This window comes from Podarcis liolepis (assembly GCF_965112155.1).
Source record: "Podarcis liolepis genome assembly, chromosome: 4".
Classification (NCBI taxonomy): Eukaryota; Metazoa; Chordata; class Lepidosauria; order Squamata; family Lacertidae; genus Podarcis; species Podarcis liolepis.
The window spans coordinates 73936640-73956771 of record NC_139558.1 but is presented as its reverse complement, the minus strand read 5'-3'; the positions used below and the strand labels follow the sequence as shown (position 1 = coordinate 73956771).

At 47.3% G+C, this 20132-nt stretch overlaps 1 protein-coding gene across 1 annotated transcript in view; it reads right to left on the bottom strand.

Annotated features, from left to right (window-relative positions):
• ATP1B1 (ATPase Na+/K+ transporting subunit beta 1) overlaps positions 1 to 17651 on the bottom strand; it is a 33754-nt gene extending 16103 nt beyond the window's left edge. Inside the window, exons 1-2 of the mRNA XM_083500877.1 lie at positions 16205 to 17651; positions 10205 to 10333 (exon numbers count right to left, since the gene is read on the bottom strand). Coding sequence (XP_083357003.1) covers positions 10205 to 10333; positions 16205 to 16301 — 226 coding nt within the window. The 5' untranslated portion in view covers positions 16302 to 17651. The remainder of the gene's footprint in view (positions 1 to 10204; positions 10334 to 16204) is intronic.
• Between the last annotated feature and the right edge of the window lie 2481 nt (positions 17652 to 20132).

Below are 20132 nucleotides of genomic sequence, written 5' to 3'. Positions count from 1 at the left end.
GAGGAGCAAACATTTGAGTGTGTTAATTCATAGGTATAGATGCAAATTTAGAAATGATTGTTATAAGTTTAATATAAATACCATACACCTCACCCTAGTGGAGGAAACTGTGCCTGTTCAGTCTCCTCACTGATAGGCAACATCAAGACTCCTGCCTTCTGGTGGTTCGTCTCTTTAAACCAGGCTTGGACTAGACAGCCCTTCAAATGGAGGACTATCCTATGTAAACTAAGACATATGACCATCCTAGTTTGCCATCCGCTCTCTTGTCACTCTCATGGTTTGACCCAAGTTAATGGAAAACCAGTGTGGTGGCAATTGACACTGGCAGACATGACTGGCTAGAACCATCGGCTCAGAAATACTGAAATGCTATGGCTGTCCACAAGGAACAGCAGGCACACAGAAGAGGCGATGTGCTTGAAATGGCACTAGCCAAAAAAGGCATTTTAGCCATAGTGCAGTTCTTCTCGAGAGATCTTGCTGGATCATGCTATGGCTCATCTAGTCTAGCCCAGAAGCATCCTATTCCCAGAATGGCTAACCAGATACCTACGGGAAGCCCATAAGCAGGATCCGAGCATGACAGGGCTGTCTTCCCATATGATTCCCATTGGGATGCCTACCATTGCAAGAGTGAGACTACAACAGAGACATCACAACACACTGAGAATGCTATCCGTCCTCTCTGATGGAAACTTCTAACATACCTGGAATGCTCAAGCATGGGATAGCTGCTGTGCCCTTAATCACACAGCCAGCATCCTGGCTGTCACAATAATGGCAGCCTGCACGGCATAAGGAGCAGAATGGCTACAAACACACCATGTATGGTATGCAGAAATGAAGTTGTGTGCAGATAGTCTTAGGGGGGTAACTTCTAGCATTACATCTGTCAAGGAGCAGACATGCAAGTAAGACTTTGCAACAGGTAGTGGAAATGCCTGGAAAGAGCCACTAGTACATTTCCCTTGTGGGAGAAAGGCATGTTTGGACATTACCATTTATTGCAGAGAGTCTGCTTCTATTGCTGCATGTTGTAATGCCTAATAAGATGCAAAGAGGCCAAAGAGATCTCAGATAGGAAACTCTAAAGTTGCTCTAAATGCTATTTCAGAGACCAGATACTCACTGCCATTTTGCTGCTTTCCATAAGCTGTTAGTAGTGCAATCATGCTGCCATCATATGCTTTAAATGGTAGCAGCCATGGAAGACCTCCTGGTCAGTTTCTGGCAGGAATTTCCTGGTCCGCAGCCCTTCACCACTATGCTAGCCTTCCCTTCTGTGTCTGTCTTACTTCCCTTCTGTGTCTTCCCTTCCCTTCTGTGTCTGTCTTACTTTGTGCAAGTGACCACAGAAGTAAAGATGTGGTTCCAGACCCAAAAGAAGTGTGCAGCTGAAGATTGGAGCTCAATAGGCCCCTTTCGTCCACTGCTGCCTTGATTGCTAACTCATTATACAGTGGTGCCTCGCAAGATGAAATTAATTCGTTCTGCGAGTTTTTTCGTCTTGCGAGTTTTTTCGTCTTGCAAAGCACGGCTTCAATTTTTTGAAAAAAATCTTCAAAAACTTCAAAAAAGGCTACCACACCACGTGCCATGAGTTGCTCCCCGAAGTCAAGTCACAACTGCACCTCTTCAAGCAATGCACCCTGTATTACTGTAACGGTTTTAAGAAAAAGGAAACAAACTTGCAAGACGTTTCCGTCTTGCGAAGCAAGCCCATAAGGAAATTCGTCTCACGAAGCAACTCAAAAAACCAAAAACTCTTTCGTCTTGCGAGTTTTTCGTCTTGAGAGGCATTCGTCTTGCGAGGTACCACTAGGTTATTGCAAGCTACATTGTTCATTGACCCCTATTTCTTCAATATGTGGAAAATCACCTCTTACATAATTTTGCAATGCTGTAGCTAAATTTAAATTTTTAAAAGAAGTTAAGTGTTTCACTTTTGTTAGGCTCATAAACCTCTTTTGATTTTGTAAATAAAGCAGACATTCACCCGTAGACATCCGCCCCTTTTTTTTAGCTTGGGGTAAGCTATTTTTGCAAACTTTTAAGTGCCCGCTACTGGTTACTTGTAAGAGTAGCAGGTAATTCCAGTTTTAAATTTGGGGGTGGGAGAGAAGGAATTTAAAAGAAGAACTGGGGGTGATGGGGACGCAAAAGAAATCACATGAGGGTGACTCCGAGTTTCCATCCCGATTCAAGTTCATATAACCAAAGATGGGAATATTTCCTCTTAAAGTGGAAATAAAGAGATGCTGACTGTGAGGGGAGAGACTTCATCAGGCAAGGCCTCCTTCCACCTGCCTTGCCCCACCCCCTGGCCCTGGGATTCTTCATAAGGAAACTGCGCCTGGAGGAAGAACTGTGAGGGGAGAGACTAGGCAAGGCCTTCTTCCACCTGCCTTGCTCCACCCTCTAGTCTCTGCTTCTCAATTTGTATTGTATTATTTTATGTACTGTGGCTTGCCGTTGTTTCATTGATTATAGTTTGGAAATTATTTATTGTAACTGTTGAGTGGTTTTCTGTTTAACTTTTATACGTTGATATTATTTTATACTAGTCTAATGATAGCTGGATGTTACTCTTTTGATGTAGGTTGCTTATTTTAAAGTTTTGTTTTATTATCACATTTTTGTACTGCATTAGATTGTTATAAGATGTACATTTTTTGTTTCTTCAGCTTGTAAACCGCCTTGAGTATTGTAAGATAGAAAGATGGTATACAAATTAAAAATGTTGATGATGATCTAAGGATCCAAGTCACTCTAGAGAGTTATGATTCAACATGTATGCTTTAAAGCAGGGTTGTAATTCCCCCCCAATTTTTACTGTTTTATCTTTCGTAAATCACTTTGAGGGTTTTTAAATAAAAAAATCAAGTGATGTATAAATTTTATGAAATAAAGAAATAATAAACAAAACTGTGGTGTACTGATATAAGGGGTATGGTGCAGGATGTGTTTTATGAAGCAATTATAATCTAGATTCACTCGCTGGATCATCATGTGATGTTGTACGAATGCCTGATTGTCATCTTCCAAAGCAACTATATTCCGGATTTAAAAATGGAAAGCGTAATGCTGGTGGTGAACAAAAGAGGTTTAAAGCAAATCTAAAAAAAGTAGTATAAACACCGACAACTGGGAAACTCTGGCCTGCGAGTGCTCCAATTGAAGAACCACCTTTGTCAAAGGTGTCATGGACTTTGAAGACACTCAAACTCAGGATGCAAGGGAGAAATGTCCTAAGAGGAAGGCAGGCTTGGCAAATCCACACCATGATCAACTCCCGCCCGGGAACCAATGTCCCCACAGTGGAAGGACGCGTGGGTCCAGAATTAGCCTCTACAGTCACTTTCGGACTCATTGTTAAAACCGTGTTTATGGAAGACAATATTACTCAGCTACGAGTGATCACCAAAGAAGATAGCCTAGAATAATGACACTTTAAAAATAAGGGACAATGGATGACTCTACACAACACAGTAGGAGAAATCTAGCAATGTGGCGTGCAACACCAATTTATCAGATTATTGCCTGAGGTATAAATACTCCCAGACTGAACTTTTCAAGCCCTTATTATTCAATGTTTTAGAATTCCATGCATAATGTTTTTCTTTAAAATGATAGCTATTTCGCATAATATATTGAACTGCGTAGTCCACTGAGTAGCCTAATGTTTGCCATTTATATTACAGTCCTAGCAAAACATCCACCAGTACATGTGTAGGGCTCTCGTATGACAACAGTCCCTGGAGGGGATTGTGGTAAACAATATACCCCCCAGAAGCTTAGGCTAACTCTGTTGATAGTGGCTGGGCCACCCAGTGTCAAGAGTGTTCAGTTTTGCCTTCAACAGTGTCCTCGAGGGCCTTACTTAATTTATGGGAGAAAATGCACGGGTGCATTTAGAGTAGGGTCCTTGGACTATATCCAAGTAACTCATTCCATCAACATAAGGATTTTCACTGGCACAACAGAACTTCCCCTAGTCGCCCTCTGCATGCCACTTAAACTGACTCTTGGTTTTCCCCATAATCCTCCAGAACAGACTCCGGGACAGGGTGGGGAGTGGTGGTGGTGGTGAGTTCTGTGCAAGCAAAAATCCTTGCAGAGACGGAAAAAGATAGTCGGAGACCACCCTTTGTCTGCTACCTATGCCTGATCACCCCAATAATTGAGAATTAATACTGTGCTTGCCACCTGCACTTGTGAGAGCTGTTTACTCACTGCTACAAGGAACAGCGACCAGCTACAGTAGCATTAAAAATACAATGTTCCAACATTTGTTCCAACTTGCATCCTGAACCGACATCTTTGCTTAAAATGGGGGCAGCCAATGGAAAAAACACAGTGGTTCAACTTGATCTCAACATGAGTGTGTGCAGGCCTTGCTGGGGATTCAGTAAGGAGGAAATGCATTTCGCAGTGGGAGTTAGCCCACCAAGCAGCATTCTGGCAGTGCTGCTGCAGCCGTTTAAATATTATACTGCTATTTAAAGCTTCTGAAGAGTTTTATAGTGAGCAAGAGGGAGGGAAGGAGGGAGGGAGGCATAAATGATGACTGCCTCCAGCATCAAGCAACCCTGGGGTCATTTGTAATGTGGAAACTAGCAGTTGCAAGACTCCATGCGCGCGCACACACAGCTGGTTCCTACTAACTGCTGGGAATGGATAATGTTTGATAGAGGCTTGGTGGAGCAAGCAGGGTAGTTGCTGTTCTGTCAAATCATCCTGCTTACTTACATATGGCCAGCTTATAGGCACAGGTTAACAGTCATTTTCTCAATGACTGTGTACACACCCTACATTTAAAGCACACCCCCCAAAAAAAATAGTCATGGAAGCTTTAGTTTCGCCATGCCAGAGCTACATGGGACTGAACAAACACAAAGCCCCGTGTTGCAAAACGTAACAATCTACAAAAAATGCAAACGCAACACGCTGGCTACTAACCGTTAGTGAATATATAATCGGTTATGATGTCATTCAAAATATACAAATAAGCCACTTCAAAATAATGTGTATATCATACAACATATCTCACAAAATATACAAGTAACTACAAGTTATATGTATCAAAGTCAAAGAATCAAACAAATCAATGAATAGCGAGGAACGCCAAGTCATCTCTCAAAGGAAGACGTCTCACAAAAGTCTCAAAGGAAGGCATCTCTCTGAAGTCTCAAAAGGACAATATATCTGGAATAGTTCAACTGTTTTGGAATAAAGTCTTCATCAGCGAATAATTATCAATGAAATATTCATACTAGTGGGGATCATGCTAGTTTATCAGTGCTCACAGGGGCTAACAAATAAGCTAAAAGTCAAGACCCCTGTGAAGTTTCATGTTATCCTTTCATGTCACAGATTGTTCCCCAGCCCAACCAACGCCACTCCAATCCTAAACATATTTCTAGACAAGTGTAATGGACAGTTTCAACATCTGAATAAGCAAAATTCAGATTATAGCCCAAGGGGCAAAACGGAAGGTAGTTAATTTATTTAGCAGCTAGCCTAGATTAGAAAGCAGATGTTCTGAGCACAATTTAAGACTCCCAGCACCAGACTGCAAGCACTCAAGGGGGCTGCTTGGGTTGGCACGTGAGGGATGGCAGAAAGTTAAGGTTGTATCCAACACTCTGCAAGTGATTTTCCTCTCATTCAGTGAGACTTTCCCTTCCCCACTTTCCCCTGGCTCCCTGGAGCAGATTTTGAGGGCATGGGAAGCTGCAGAAGGAAAGGGGGAGGTGTTATGTTATGCAAGGAGATGCCACTGCAGACAGGAAGTGTTGGATACTACCCACAACTTATGCTGGGTGTCTTGTCCCCTGCAATGGAGCCAGGATCAAGCCCTGGATGCTGTGCCTTGGTAGCTTTAAATGAAGCTAGGCATTACTCTAAACCAGTAATTGCCCCTTTAGGGATTATTAGACTCAATGACAGCACATCATTCTCTCGTTTACTTTGGGGCTGCTTTTGAATCTAAGGATGTGTGCCATATATATATATATATATATATATATATATATATATATATATATATGCTTTCGTAGATTTTCACGGGTACAGGAATGCAGGTTTTGGTGTCTTCGGGTGTCTTCCCGTGTAAGAGTTGGGGTGTCTAGGCGACGTTTCGACGAGGTCTCACTCGTCATCTTCAGGCTGGTGCTTTCGGCACCATAGCCGAAAGCACCAGCCTGAAGATGACGAGTGAGACCTCGTCGAAACGTCGCCTAGACACCCCAACTCTTACACGGGAAGACACCCGAAGACACCAAAACCTGCATATATATATATACTGTCGACAACTGTGCTAACATTTATCCTGGACTGTATGCACACATTATTGTTCCTTGGTTCATATATGAACAGAGAACTGCTGTGCTGGGGATAGTCCTGCCTCTAAGCTGCGAAGAGGAATACGCAGGAGATGAGAATCCACCAGAACTAACCCTTCCCTCATCTCCAGGTAACTTCTACTCCTTTACAGTATTCTGTTTTGCGCACAATCATCTGTTGTCCAGCTATCATCAGTGGCATAGTGTGCATTTTATCAGCTCATGCCCATTTGCCAGTAGTGACACCTCCTGGACAGGCAGAGCCTTTTCATCACTGGCACCTCACTTGTGAAATACCCTCCTCAAAGAAACATGGTTGGCACTCGCTCTGCTCTGCTCTTATTTAGATGCCAGGTTAGGACACCCTCAGAGGCGTTTTTATGATTTTATGTCTTTCAGGCATAAATTAACTTTAGGAATTTTCCACTCTGCTGTTAATGGTTTCATGGAATTCTTGTATTCTTGTTGTTGAGAATTTAAATTTGTAGACCGCTTTAGATAAATTTGCAAGGAAGCATGGTGTATTAAAGTTTGAAATGAACTGAAACGAAAATTCTTTCCATTTTCCGTGTGCCTTGTGCCAGGCTGCACCCTATTTCCAGAACATCCTTTTATCCTGCATTCATCCTGCTCCTTCTTCCACTAAATATTTCTAACTGCAATGGCTTTTCTGAACTGCCCTAACTGTGCCCCCTCCGTTCACTAAATGATCCCCTTCTGCATCGCTGCTGATCTGAATCACAGTGTTTTCTTCCCTAATGCAGACTGTAAGCTGCAGGTTGAGAACCCAGAGCCCTTCAAGCTCTTACTGTTCCACAACTCCCATTGTATCAACCTTTGGGCCCTGCTGGCTGGGGCTGATAGGAATTGGAATCCAGCAATATCTAGAGACACATGCCCAACCCACCCTGTGAACATCCGAGATAAAGGTCCAAGAGAATCTTATTGTGCAGTCTGCACAAATGGTTAAATGCTAACAGAGTCATGACTGAACTGAAAGTAGAACCGCCTACTTTTAGCCTGAAATGGCAAGCAGACAGCAAATACCTGGTGGGAAACCCAGTTTGCCCTGTGATGAGTGACAGTGCTTAACACAGCTTAGATGTGTTTGCAATCCACAAGAAGTAACTCAAGGCAACAGGAAGGTATTGTGCCACATAGACAACAAATATTCTTGCGGCCCCTTAAAGGCTAACACATTTGTTATGGCATAAGCTCTTGTGGACTAGACCCCCCTTCATAATTGAGATATTATTCTCAGTTGGCAGGTATATAATATTCCTTATGGGTGTGAATGGTTAAAACAGTAGAGTAAAATGGAAATTAAATGCAAAATGTATAGTCTGTGACAGCTGGGGAAAGGCTGTAGCTCAGTAGTAGAGCCTCTGCTTTGCATGCAAAAGGTTCCAGATTCAATCCCCGCCATTTCCAGGTGGGATGGGGGAGAACTGCTGCCAGTCAGTGCAGACAATACTGAGTTAGAAGGACCAAAGATCTGACTTGGTACAAGACAGCTTCCTATGTTCCTAATTCGATTAAAAGTTTGGTGTGTGCAAAATAAGCACAGTGACCCTTCCCAGCAGCAGTAACTGGTGATCCCATAATCACCCATGTTTGGTACGCTGATTAGCACATGGAGTGGGACAAGACAACACAGTCCCTCTTCACGTCCAAACAGACAGAACTTCTTGATTAATTGTAATTCAGTGGCTTCGTGCGGGAAGTCTCCCTTTAAAGTGCCTTTGTTGAAGAATGGAAACTTTAAATTAACTTAGCAACACTAGAATGGTTGCATTATTATCAATTAGCAGTCACTTAACTGAATTGTGACTGGCTGCACTTTCTGGTTTTTGCTGCCATTTGACCCAATTGCTCGCTACTCCCCCCCCCCACTACACTAGCATATGTGTGTACACACACGCCTGTCAACTTCATGTGTCTGATGAAGTGGGTTCTGTTCTGTAAAAGCTTGGGCCATAATAAATATGTTAGTCTTGAAGGTGCTATAAGACTCCTTATGTGTTTTTTGCTGCAACGGACTAAACACAACTACCCCTCTGGACATTGTACCATGAAGATGAAGCACAAATAAGCCCATGTGGAATGGTCTGCAGTCTAATCAGACACAGAATCCTAATACGCAACAAAGGATCAAGTTTACATTAGCTGATGCACAGCTCTGCCTTTTCCTGATTTTCTCTCCAGGGTGCCCAGAAGCAAAGGTGGGCAGCAGGGCTCTTGCTCCTTCAACAGGTATGTAGAAGAGAGAATTTTACCAGAAGCAGCTTCTCCTGAAATATTTGATGCCATACAACTATGAGGGAGATAGGAGTCCTTCATCTTCATTTCTGGAGCTCTCAGAGCTGACGTGCCCTAAGCAATAAAAGTCTGCTTTCTTAGAAAGTGAATTTGTTGTGTCAGAGCACATTAGCACTTTAATCCACTTTAATAGAGCAAATCTAAATAGGCAGCCAGTGATTCAATCCCTCCCACCAAATACTAATAGTCTGGAAGTGACCCTTCTCTCTCCCCTATCCACACTTTTTTTAATGGAGAGTAAACCATAATAACAAGTGGTAATTGTGCCAATAAAGATGAGGTCCCAACTAACTTTGGCTCCCAGCCCATCAGTTGAAGACTGAATGGTCTTCAGTTGGTGGAACAGAGCTCACTACTGAATGACAGGTGGGGAACCTGAGGTCCTCCAGATGTTGTTGGACTTCTGCCCATGGCCAATGGTGAGGGACAATGGGACTTGGAGCCCAACTGCACATCTATCCCCACAGCTTCTCTAGCCTTGCTCTAATGAATCACAGCTATACCTGAGGTGGGCCCAAATGGCACCACAAATACAAATATATGGTTCAAAACTAAGAAGCGGTCCCCCAAAATGCACATAGGAGGCTAAAGGTGGGTCTCAGGTCTGAAAAGGTGGAAGACTATCAGGTTAGAGTATTGGGCTTGGATGCCCAGCCTTAAAACTCAACTCTGTTACAAAGCCTTGAGCAAAGCAATCTTGGCCTAAGGTCACAGAGGTTGTTGCTCTGAACTTACCTGAACTTACTAGAGGAGCAATGAGATAAAAACCCATTGGGAAATTACACCGAGAACTGGAGGGCACACTTTTCTAGCAAGGCTGGCCCAAGGCATTTTGGCACCTGAGGCAAACCACAAAAAATGACACATGCACCCCAGCCAGCGAAGAAGAGATGAGTGAAGATCTACATCAGGAACAAGAGGGGAAATCAATCTTACCCAACGGTTTAAGTCGGAATCGAAGGCTGTCGGTGGGGAGAGAAAAGTCCTGCTCTGAGTCTCACCAGGAAGATACAGAGCCTGGGAGACCCCAGAAGGCAGCCCCCACCATTTCTTTACTAGGGGCGGGAGAAGATTAGCGGTGCCTCCTATTCACCAAGAGAAGCGGCACTGCTGTGGGGGGGGGAGTGCAGAGGAAGTGGCAGATCTGGCCCCCAAAGAGTGTGATGCAGCCATTGCTGCCGCTGCAGCAGCAGCAGCAGAAGTAGTAGTAGTAATGGGTTATGCATTCCTTGGGAGCCAGATCTGCTGCTCTCTGTGGAACCTGCTGCCTGAGATTGAGCAGGCTCTGCATCCTAGTGAAACAACAGGCAAGCCAAAATTTCCTTCTTTGTTACAGTAGACTACCAGTTCATCTGTGCCTGACCCTACAAGTTTTGAGGAAATAAAGAAGGCCATGCAGCTATTGAAAGAGGCAGACCAAATCCAGCAGCTCTAAATAAAATCCACTGTGGCACAATAAGCAAGCACACACCACTCCTTCTGTGGGTGTGGGTGTGGGGGAGCTTTGACCAGTGCCCCTCATCAGTGCACATTGTTACCTGGGGGTGCTACTCGGTCCTGATACTTGGGCTCGAATTCGCTGATGGTGAGCAGCATGACTTGAATGGTCCCAATGAAGATCCCAGCCAGGCAGCCGTAGAAGATCACATAGAAGAGTAAGATCTTAACTGTGGCAAGAGAAAAAATAAACACACAACAGTCAAGGATGGAAGGCTAATTATGCAAGAGGCCATTTGGGTACCCAGCAGCTTCTCAAGATTACAAGCACCAAGCTCTGCAACAATTGCAATTAAACACCACGGAGTTGGAAGGGGGTTCAAAAGTGATGGAGCCCAACCAGAGATGTTGTTGGACTTCAACTCCCATCAGCCCCAAGCAGCATGGCCAGTGAGGAAGGGTGATGGGAGTTGGAGTCCAATAACATCTGGAGGGCTACAGGAAATCCTGTTACAGCACCCCAAAGGCAATGCCCTCAAAGAATAACATGTCATTGAAAATAGCCTGAACATACTATTTGTGGTATCGTATCTCTCTCTTTCTCTCTGGCAGAGTGTCAGGACTGCTGTTCACAGAGGCAGCAATACTAAGAACATTTACTTAGAAGTTCTGTAGAGCTCAATGGCCTTAATCTTATATAGTACAGAAAAAAATGTGGGCCATAGTTCTGTTCATTGATGGTTATTAGCCATGACAGACACGTGGAACCTCCAAATGCAGAAAAATTAATACCTATTGCTTTCTGCCCATTGTTGGAAACAGAATGATGGATTTGGGTGGATTTTTTGTTTGATCTACTTATGCCCTTGGTGGGATTCAAAGCCAGTTCACTCTTTGCCCCAGCACCACAAATTCTAACAGTGAACACAAGCAGTGAGTGCCAATAGTACTGCAGTCAAAATGGGGACCCCAAGAAACAACAGGGAAGCATCTGGGTGGCTAGCGAAATGTTGAGGTTTGCAGAAGTATTTACAAAAACATAACAAAAACCATGAGGGGGAAGACACAGTCTGAAAGGTCTGAGCATGTGTAGGAGGCACAGAATGTAGGGTGATCGCTTAGAAACAGAACATGGAGAGGAGGAAGAGAGTGGAATGCCCTACTTAGAGAAATTGACTGGTTGAAAATTTAATGGGAGCATTCCTTTAAGAAAGGAGGATCCACTGCAGAATTTTATGGTGGGTCTCACTATAATAGGCTCTAAACATAGCAGGTCATGGAGTGAACCTTGGACCTATCATACCTGCCCAACCCCTGCTTTGCAGTAGACCACAACATGCGGGCAAGAACGTACACACATGATTCTGCAGGGCCTTTACATGGGACCCATCAGAATAGGAAAGAGCTACTGTGGATTATGTGGGCTAGGTTCCTATGAGCACAGAAATACATGGGCTACATGCAATGACAGAGAGCACTTAGTTAGGCACAGGGAGGTGGCTAGAAACTCTTGCACCAGTGTAAATGAGCCCTCACCACCAAGTAAATGTGCCTGTGACTGTGACCCAGTTTGGGGGAGTCACATCCCTATCTGAAGATGCATGAAAATTCAATTCCATGTAGCTCAGATGGTTAGATCATGGAACTGATAACGCCACGGTTGTGGGTTCAATCCCCATACCGGCCACCTGCATATTCCTGCATTGCAGGGGGTTGGACTAGCTGACCCTTGGGGTCCCTTCCATCTCTATGAATACATCAAGAAACACCAAGTATGGCAGATCTCCAGAGTCAAAATGCCTTTTGCCCAGCATTTATTTCAACTGTGGCCCTGTGGTCCTATGTGGCCAAACAACTTTTAGCTTGCTTTTATGTAGTGCATTAATAAACGCATCTTGTAAAAGTCACACATTTGACTGCACTTGAGTTGTAATCAGCTAGATTCATACGCAAATTACAGATGCAATTAAAGGGTTTTTGTTCTGGTTAAGGGAAGGCAAAGGGGGACATAAAACTTTATTACGAGGGTTGTTCCCAGGAATTGTGTGCATACTGAAATCTAGTTTTATCAGTTGCTACTTTAGAGGGATTACCTCTATAACATGTTGTGCTAGGCATCACAAGGCAGCCCTACTGGGTGAAGATGCCAACTCATGCCCTATTGTTTTTTGTACTAAGAAGTCCACAGCAGCAAACATGTTGGTACTTAAGAGACCCAGTGCAAGACTACAAATGGGTGTAGCTGTTAGAGCGTCAGGCTAGGACCTAGAAGGCCAGGGTTCAAATCCCCACTTACTGGGTGACCTTGGGCCAGTCAATGCTTCTCAGCCTAACCTACCTCACTGGGTTGTTGTGGGGATTAAATGAGAGGGAGAACCATGCATGTCGAATAAGAAGTTGAGAAATAAAGGCAATAAATAAATAAAGTATTGGAGGCCCCATCTGCACTACACATTTAAAGCAGCATTATGCCACTTTAAACAGTCACTGCTTCTCCCAAAGAATCCTGGGAACTGCAGCTTGTTAAGAGGAAAACTTTCTGACAGTAAGAGCTGCTCAGCAGTGAAACCGTCTCCCATGAGAGGTGGTGGACTCTCCTTCCTTGGAGGTTTTTAAACAGGAGAGGTTGGGTGACCACCTGTCATGGATGCTTTAGCTGAGATTCCTGCATTGCAGGGGGCTGGACTATATGAGCACTGGGGTCCCTTCCAGCTCTAAGATTCTAAGTGGGGCTGAAGGTTGTTATGAGATCCTATTCTCCCCACAGATCTACAATTCTGGTTTAACAGTCAATCCCTCTTTCCTGGGAGCTCTCATATTTTTATTTCTTTCAGGGGGACAGGGGTCTGCTAACAACTGTCAGCACCCTTAACAAACTACACTTCCCAATATTCTTCAGAAGGGGGGAAAGAATATCTATCTAAAGTGCTAAAATAGTCCTTTAAAAGGAGTGAACACCAATACAGAGAAGTTGCCGGTGAAAGATGAAACCCTAATCAAATAGGGGTTGTTTTCGTTTTCCTTTGAGGGAAATTAGACATGGAGACCAGAAGCAGTACTTTTTTTTTTTTTTTTGCACACTTGGGGCTAACACACTCTTCGGTAACCAGGCAGCAGTAGGCAAATAGCTGTGACGTCAGAGAGATTTGGACATTTTTTCCAGAGTACAGTCATAGGAGGTGCTGTTGTAACGAGCCAAAGAGTATGTCCGCTTACAGCAAGGTGCTGTGGGTAGGTTTTACTTTAATAATAATAAAATCAAAGTGCTTCAGAGAGTGAGGAGTCAGGTGTTTTAAGTCAGATTTCTGACCAGGGTGTTAACAAAGAACCAACCACATCAAAGTACACAGCCTACTGTGCGCTATGGAAGGCATCTACTATATGAAGAAAGTGCATGGGCTATAAAAGAAACAAAACAGCTTATTTCCTAGGACACAGGTAAGAGCCTCAGCTGGTCTAGCTGTTCAGAAAGAGGAAATCAAGGACATTTTACTGGCCCTTCCAGCAACCAGGCATCTTTGCTTCTAAGGGATTCTAAGCAACAGAGTCTCTGAAGACGGGATTTTGTCTGAACACCCATTTTGTAGCTCTGTCTCTCTGTGGACTCTAGCTCCTCTCCCATCGTTGGGCAAGAATCCCCTTTTGCAACTGCCTTCTATGCAGACTCCGGCCAAGGATTTGAACCGGGAAGCTCCGGATGTGCGGCACTTCCAACAGGACACTGACTGGCTGGAGACAGTGCAAGTCTGGCAGCAGCAGCAGCTGGCAGAAACTCAGGGGTGACTACAAAAAAGTTCCTATACCAATACGTGAATCATTTCAAAAATAACACCGTAACCTTTTCTCTTCCCCCAGCTATCTTTAAAAAAGAAGAAGCTATTTATAACGTCAGGTCCTCTTAAATAAAGCCATTCTTATTCCTTACGAACAATCTTTCTGCTCCCCCTTTCCTTGGATCCGTTTGCTGTTTTGGCCTTAGTAATCAGAGATGTTTCTAAATTTGCACAGAGAGTTTTAGAAGGGAATGGAAAGTTCTAGATAAGACGGAAACTCCTCTGATGGATGGATCTACAGAGACACTCAAGATCACCTGCAGAAACCTCAGCAGAGGGAGGAGGAGGAGATTCAAGGGCACCCTCCCCTTCCCTTCAAGGGCAGACAAATCTAAATGCTTCCAATGCCAAAAAGCTCTGGGCATGCTCCATGCTACCCCTATGGGTATTGCCACAGACTTTTCTATCTGCTAACAACAAAGGGAGGGGGCTTGTGTTAAGCGCTTATTGTCTGTCATCAAAGGAGCCTGTTCAAAATTAATGCTACCCTCTCCACAAAGCAGGTTAGGATACAGTCAGCAGCAACATGAAGCATTATGAAGGGTCATATTGAAAGAAGGAAAAGCAGTGGGAACAGTTTGATGCTCAGGCACCTTTCGGAGGTGTAAGCAAATGGAGAAGGAGAAACTGTGTGTTTGCCTGAAAACCTTCAGTGTCCTTTGCATTTGAGCCGGCTTGTGCAATGCAGAACCAAGGTGGTCAACTGGGGAAAGGGCCTCAGTCCTGGACCAGGAAGCAAAAGTATGTGTGTGTGGGGGGGGAAGGTTTGTGTGTGTGAAGGGTAGCAATGGAAAAAAAATTAAGGTTTGACTTTATTTTTTTTTAAATGGGCCCTGAACCTCAGTCTCATTCAAGTTGGGTTTAGTTGCTAGGAGACAGCCTTCAAGGACTTATTATTCCTAAAGCTCCCTTTGCTTTTCCACCTGACCTTTTCTCTTTATCTCTGCTGCCAGCAGCTCAAGCAGGCCTACCCCAAATAAAGGTGTGCATGACAAAAGGATGAAATCCGGCTTCCAAGCAAATGTGTGGTCAGTACCAAAGGTGGTTTGGTGGTTGTCCTTGGTGGTTGCGGTGTCACCCCATCCCCCTCCTCTGATTCCCTCAGGGATCCCAACCCAGCCTTCCATTACCTCTTTGCTTGGGAAGGTGTCACCTTGACTAACCTTGAGCTGTGATGCATTATTAACCCTTTTGGGGTTGGGCAGAGTCTGGAAGGCAACCCTAACTCACACTCTCTCTTCCGTCCCCACGAACGATCACATCTCATCGTGGCCATTTTAGAGAGGTAGATACTGCAAACACACACAAGGCACCACTACCGCGTCCTTTCCCCTCCCTGAGTGGGCAATGGAGGGAGCTGCAGTGGCTGAGGAGCATGGCGGGCGGGGAGGAGTAAGAGGGGTGTGTGTCGGGCTCCCCCCTCTTTCCGTCGCCCCCACCCCCTCCGCCCTGCCCGCAATCACGACTCAGGCTTGGCTGACTACATCAAGTGCCCTTCAGCACGACCTTTGCAGGCGGGGAAAGCAAAGCAAGGAGCAAAGGAGAAGCAAGCGGCTTTTTCCTCTAGCGCAGAGGCAACAGGCTGCTTCGGAGCGACCCAAGTCATCGCGAGTGGGGAAAAAGAGGGGGGAAAGCCGGGGATTCCCCCCCCCCAATCTCTCTCTCCTCCTGTCTAGACGGTCGCGCCTGGGAAAAGCAAGCGAGCCGGTTAGCCTTAGTAAGCCCGAGGTGCATCTTCCAAAATAGCGAGGAGGCACGCAATGAATGAGACCCTTCTTTCCACACACGCCAAAACCACACCACACCCCGGCAAAAAACACAGAGCGACGAGTCACACATTGCAGGGAAAGGCGCGAGCCTGGCACCGCGCACGATCCCAGGCAGCCCTGGCGCTGCAGAGCGGGTCGCTTCCCTCCTCGACACGCCGACCGAGTGGTCGTCGGGAGCTGCTCAGCAGGGGAGGCTTGGAGTGGAGAAACCAGCCTTGCCGGGCAAGGAAAGCACCTTCTCCCAGCCGCCTGCCTCGGATCACAATGAGGCGAGCGAGGGAGCGGCAATTTAGCCGCGTGGAAAAGCATTTCCAGGCAGGACACGAACAGGGGAGCTTCCACCTGCCGCCCACTGCCTACACACACGAGCGCGCACTACGGCTCTGCCTTCCCGCGCGGCTCGCCTGCAAGACCGCTTGGGGGGGGGGTGTTTGGAAAGACGGGAGCCGAGAGGGCAAAAAAGAGAGAGAGAGCGTATATGGAGGAAGAAGGTACTCACACCAACTGCCCCCGGTCCTCCCTAGGAACTCCTTCTTCTCCGAGTTCCAGATGAATTTCTTCCAGTTGCCATCGCCTTCCTTCTTCCCGCGAGCCATGAGCGGAGGTCGGCGCGGCTTGTCGCCTCACGACCAGGAGTTCTGCAGTCCGGTCCCCCTTCAGAGACCGCAGCCTTTGCTTCGGGGCGTCCCCTCCGCGAAATTCCCGCCGGCAGGGCGCTCGCGCTCTCCAGGCGACGCGGGGACCAAACGGAAGGTCTTTGTGTGCCCGGCGGGGCGTCCCACCCTGACGAGGTGGCGCTGGCGCTGGCGCGGGCGGACAAGCGCGCGTGTCGAGTAATCCGTGCCCGGAGAGAGAAAGAAAGAGGGAGACCGGCAGCCGGGCAAAGCGGTGCAGGAGGTGGCCTGGGGGCGGGGTGGAGGGAGAGTGAACCAGAGCGCAAGCCGGGGGGGTGGGAAGGGAAGCAGAAAGCACGAAACCTGGCTCTGCCCAAGGAGAAAAATTAGCTGTGTCCCCTCCCACTCGTGCGGGATATATTGCCCAACTCCTGGGGCGAGCGCCGCCCACCCAAATGCCGGTAGCCAATGAGAGCGCCGCCTTGCCGGCGAGGGCGTGGGGCTTCGGAGGGGCGGAGGAGAGGACAAGTGCGCGAGCCGCAGGAGATGGCGGGAGCCGGGCTAGGTTGTCGGCGACGGCGGCTCTTCCCGCTCCCTTGCGTACCCCTCCCTCCTCCCTCCGCCCGGGCAGGCACCTGCTTCGCGCGGCGGCAGAAGCAGGGAGAGGAGAGAGGCTCCACCTGCATGGGGAGGGAGGAAGGGAGGGGGAGAGAAAGCCGGGCAGGCGCGTTCTCCGGGCAGCTGAGGCGCAGCGGCGGGCGGGTTGGGCTCGGTGGGCAGGTGGACGGAGGCGGCGGGCGAGGAGCCTGCTTGGAAGCGGGGAAAGCGTCCAGCCAGTCCCGCAGACAAGCAGCCAGCTGCAGCGGGAGAGGCGCGCGCCTCACCTGAGCTCAGCCAGGGGTTGGTCAAGAAAGCAGCAGGGGAGAAGCGGGAAGGTCTTGCCTTAAAAAATAAACCAGCCTAGGGGACCCCCCCCCCCCCTTCTAGGCAGTGAAAATGGGGCAGGCTGAAAACGGTGCTGGTCTCTCAGTTTGTTGCGTCCAGACCATGAATTGCAATATGGGGGTTTTTCCCCCTTTGTTTTTTTCCTGTTCGAAAAAGGAATGTGGAAAGACCCGCGTCAAGTCCTGGTCAAAGGTGCGCGCCAGGCATGCGGATGAAGCGCCTTGTTCTGCCCGAAGCGGCGGCTGGGAATGGTGACCAACGGCTTCGCCTGCAGCCGATCTCAGGGTGGAGAAGGGCTGGGAGGAGGCCCCGATCCAGGAGCTCCTGTCCCCGAGAGGTGCGCGCCAGCGCGCGCCCTGCCCGCCTGCTTGTCCCTCGTTCGCTGCTGGTGCCCGCTGGAGGCGGGGCTACTCCGCCTGCCTGCAACGTCATCCCTGCAGCTTTCTGCCCGGGGAATGCCCTTCCCTGGGTCAACGTCCCCACTAGCGCGGCTTCGTGGAGACAGCCACCTTCCCCATTGCGGAAAGTCGTTGCCCGCTCAGCCAGATTGCTTCATCCCAAAGGTCAGGTAGTCCCAGGACTCCCCCACCTCAACCCCCAGTGCTGCAGGAGATTCCAGATATTCACCACTCGCATCCCAAAATGTACAGGGGAGCTTCCTTTGCTGGGCAGAATCTCTGGGATAGCTCAGTCGGTGGAGAATGAGGTTCTCAGGGGAATGGGTTAGAGTCCCACGTTGGACAAAAGATTCCTGCATTGCAGGGGGCTGGACTAATGACCTTTGAGGTCCCATCCAACTCTACAAAATCTATGACCCAGGGGTTGTTGAGCCATTGCTCCCATGGAGTCCTCAGAGGTGGCAGCTAGGGACCTTGGGAAAGCACCCAAGGGTATGGTCCCAGGGACCAAGGAAGAATGCTTTCTGCATGGTGGAACTTTCCTTCTTCTTATTCCCTGTTCTCCCATTATGCCTGCAGAGTCCTTGAGAGCTGAGCAGGAAGAGCAGTGCGCAGGGATGGTATATTTGTGGAGGGAGACCTCTCCCCACTGTCTTTGGGCTCTGCTCCACCCTACACTGCTTTTCTGCTCCCCTCCCCCTGCTCCCTGCTCCACAGCTCAGGTCGCAGGCAGAAAAAGATGACAATGGGAGGCTAAATGTCAATAGTACATCTCAGCCCCATGCCAGCACAGCCCTCTCCTGTGTTTGCATTGGAACCACCTGCAAGTATTTGTAGGCAAGTGGCCTGGGAGCAGGAGGCCTGTGGGAAGGGACTGTAGCTAAAAGAGTGATTGGAGAGGAGGAGGCAGGACTTCAAAAGGAAAAAGAAAAGAAAAGGGACAAGCAGGGAAGGAGAGATCCGGCTGTCAGGGTGGGTGGAATATACATGGCAGGAAGTGTTTCCTTCTCTGTTTGACCTTGAAGAATGTGCTGCTTTTGGACTCGGAGAGCCCTGCAGTAACATATACAGAGCATGCTGGTCAAATTAAAGGCAGTGGGGGGGGGAAGCTTTCCACAATTACTGATTCTAATTAGGGCCTCTCCCCTGCCCTTGATCCCCTCCCTTTCCCCTTTTGTGTGGAATCATACACTGGCCTTGAGACACAAGAGCCCTCTGCATGGAGAGAGCCATTTACTACACCTTGTAGGCAGCAAACCATCACTGCATGGCTTCTTACGCAGGAGTGCACTCTCTCTCACACACCTCTCTCTGTGCACCTGCCTAGGCCCACTCTGACACCCAACCAGGGCAATTTGTATCTTATAAACAAACAAACTCTCTTACCTTAGATGCAAATGCACATTTAACTTTGTGGATAGTTTGGCCTGGTTTGCCGTTTTTCAAAAGGAGCAAATGCATATATCCCCATCTTATGACCACTTTTTTCTGATTGTCAGCCCAGTGCAAATTGTTCATGTTATAATTATAATGGCTTTCTAATGATCCAGGTATCTGTGAGTACATTGGCGAGAATATTCATCGTTTCCGCTTGAACACTGGTGAGAAACAGAAAGTTGAAACATTTGGGAAAGGAATAGGTAAATTAAAGAAGTAGCAGAGATGGAAGGTCCATCTATCTAAATTGGGAGTAGTCAACCTTTTTATACCTACTGCCCACTAATGCATCTTTCTTGATGGTGAAATTTCCTTACCGCCCACCAGTGCTCGGTGGAAGGAGGATTCAGCTTGTGCCATAGAACCCCCTATTGCCCACCTAGAATCCTGAAACGCCCACTAGTGGGCAGTAGGTTGACAACCCCTGATCTAAATGCTGGTCTGCCCCATAAGGATGTCCAGCAGTTGGGGTGCCATATAAGTGGCCAAAGGGGCATGGGGATAGGGAGCGCAGAAAACTTTTGATTGTTTCCTCCATAGTACAACCCCCCAACATAGGGACCATTGATCGCTGGTAGTTTTGGGATGGATGAGGGTAAACGGACTGAAATATAGTGAAGAGAATGCAGAAGTAATGTTGGTTGGGAAGACCACTGCTTTGAAGAGAGATTTGCAATGGGGGGGGGGGGTTTGGATGGCATTACATAGGCTTCCTCAACCTTGGCCCTCCAGATGTTTTGAGACTACAATTCCCAGCATCCCTGACCACTGGGTCCTGCTAGCTAGGGATCATGGGAGTTGTAGGCCAAAAACATCTGGAGGGCCGAGCTTGAGGAAGCCTGGCGTTACACTCCCATGAAGGAAAAATAGGTTTTTTAAGGGGTGGGGGAGGATACTCCTGGACACAGATGACCTCATTGGTTAGGAGTGACTTACCAGTTTAGGCTGCTTTGTTAACTGTAACCTTATCAAGGGTAAATTTACCTGGCCTCAGTAACACATGTGCTGGTTATGTCCAAACTAGACTAGGTAG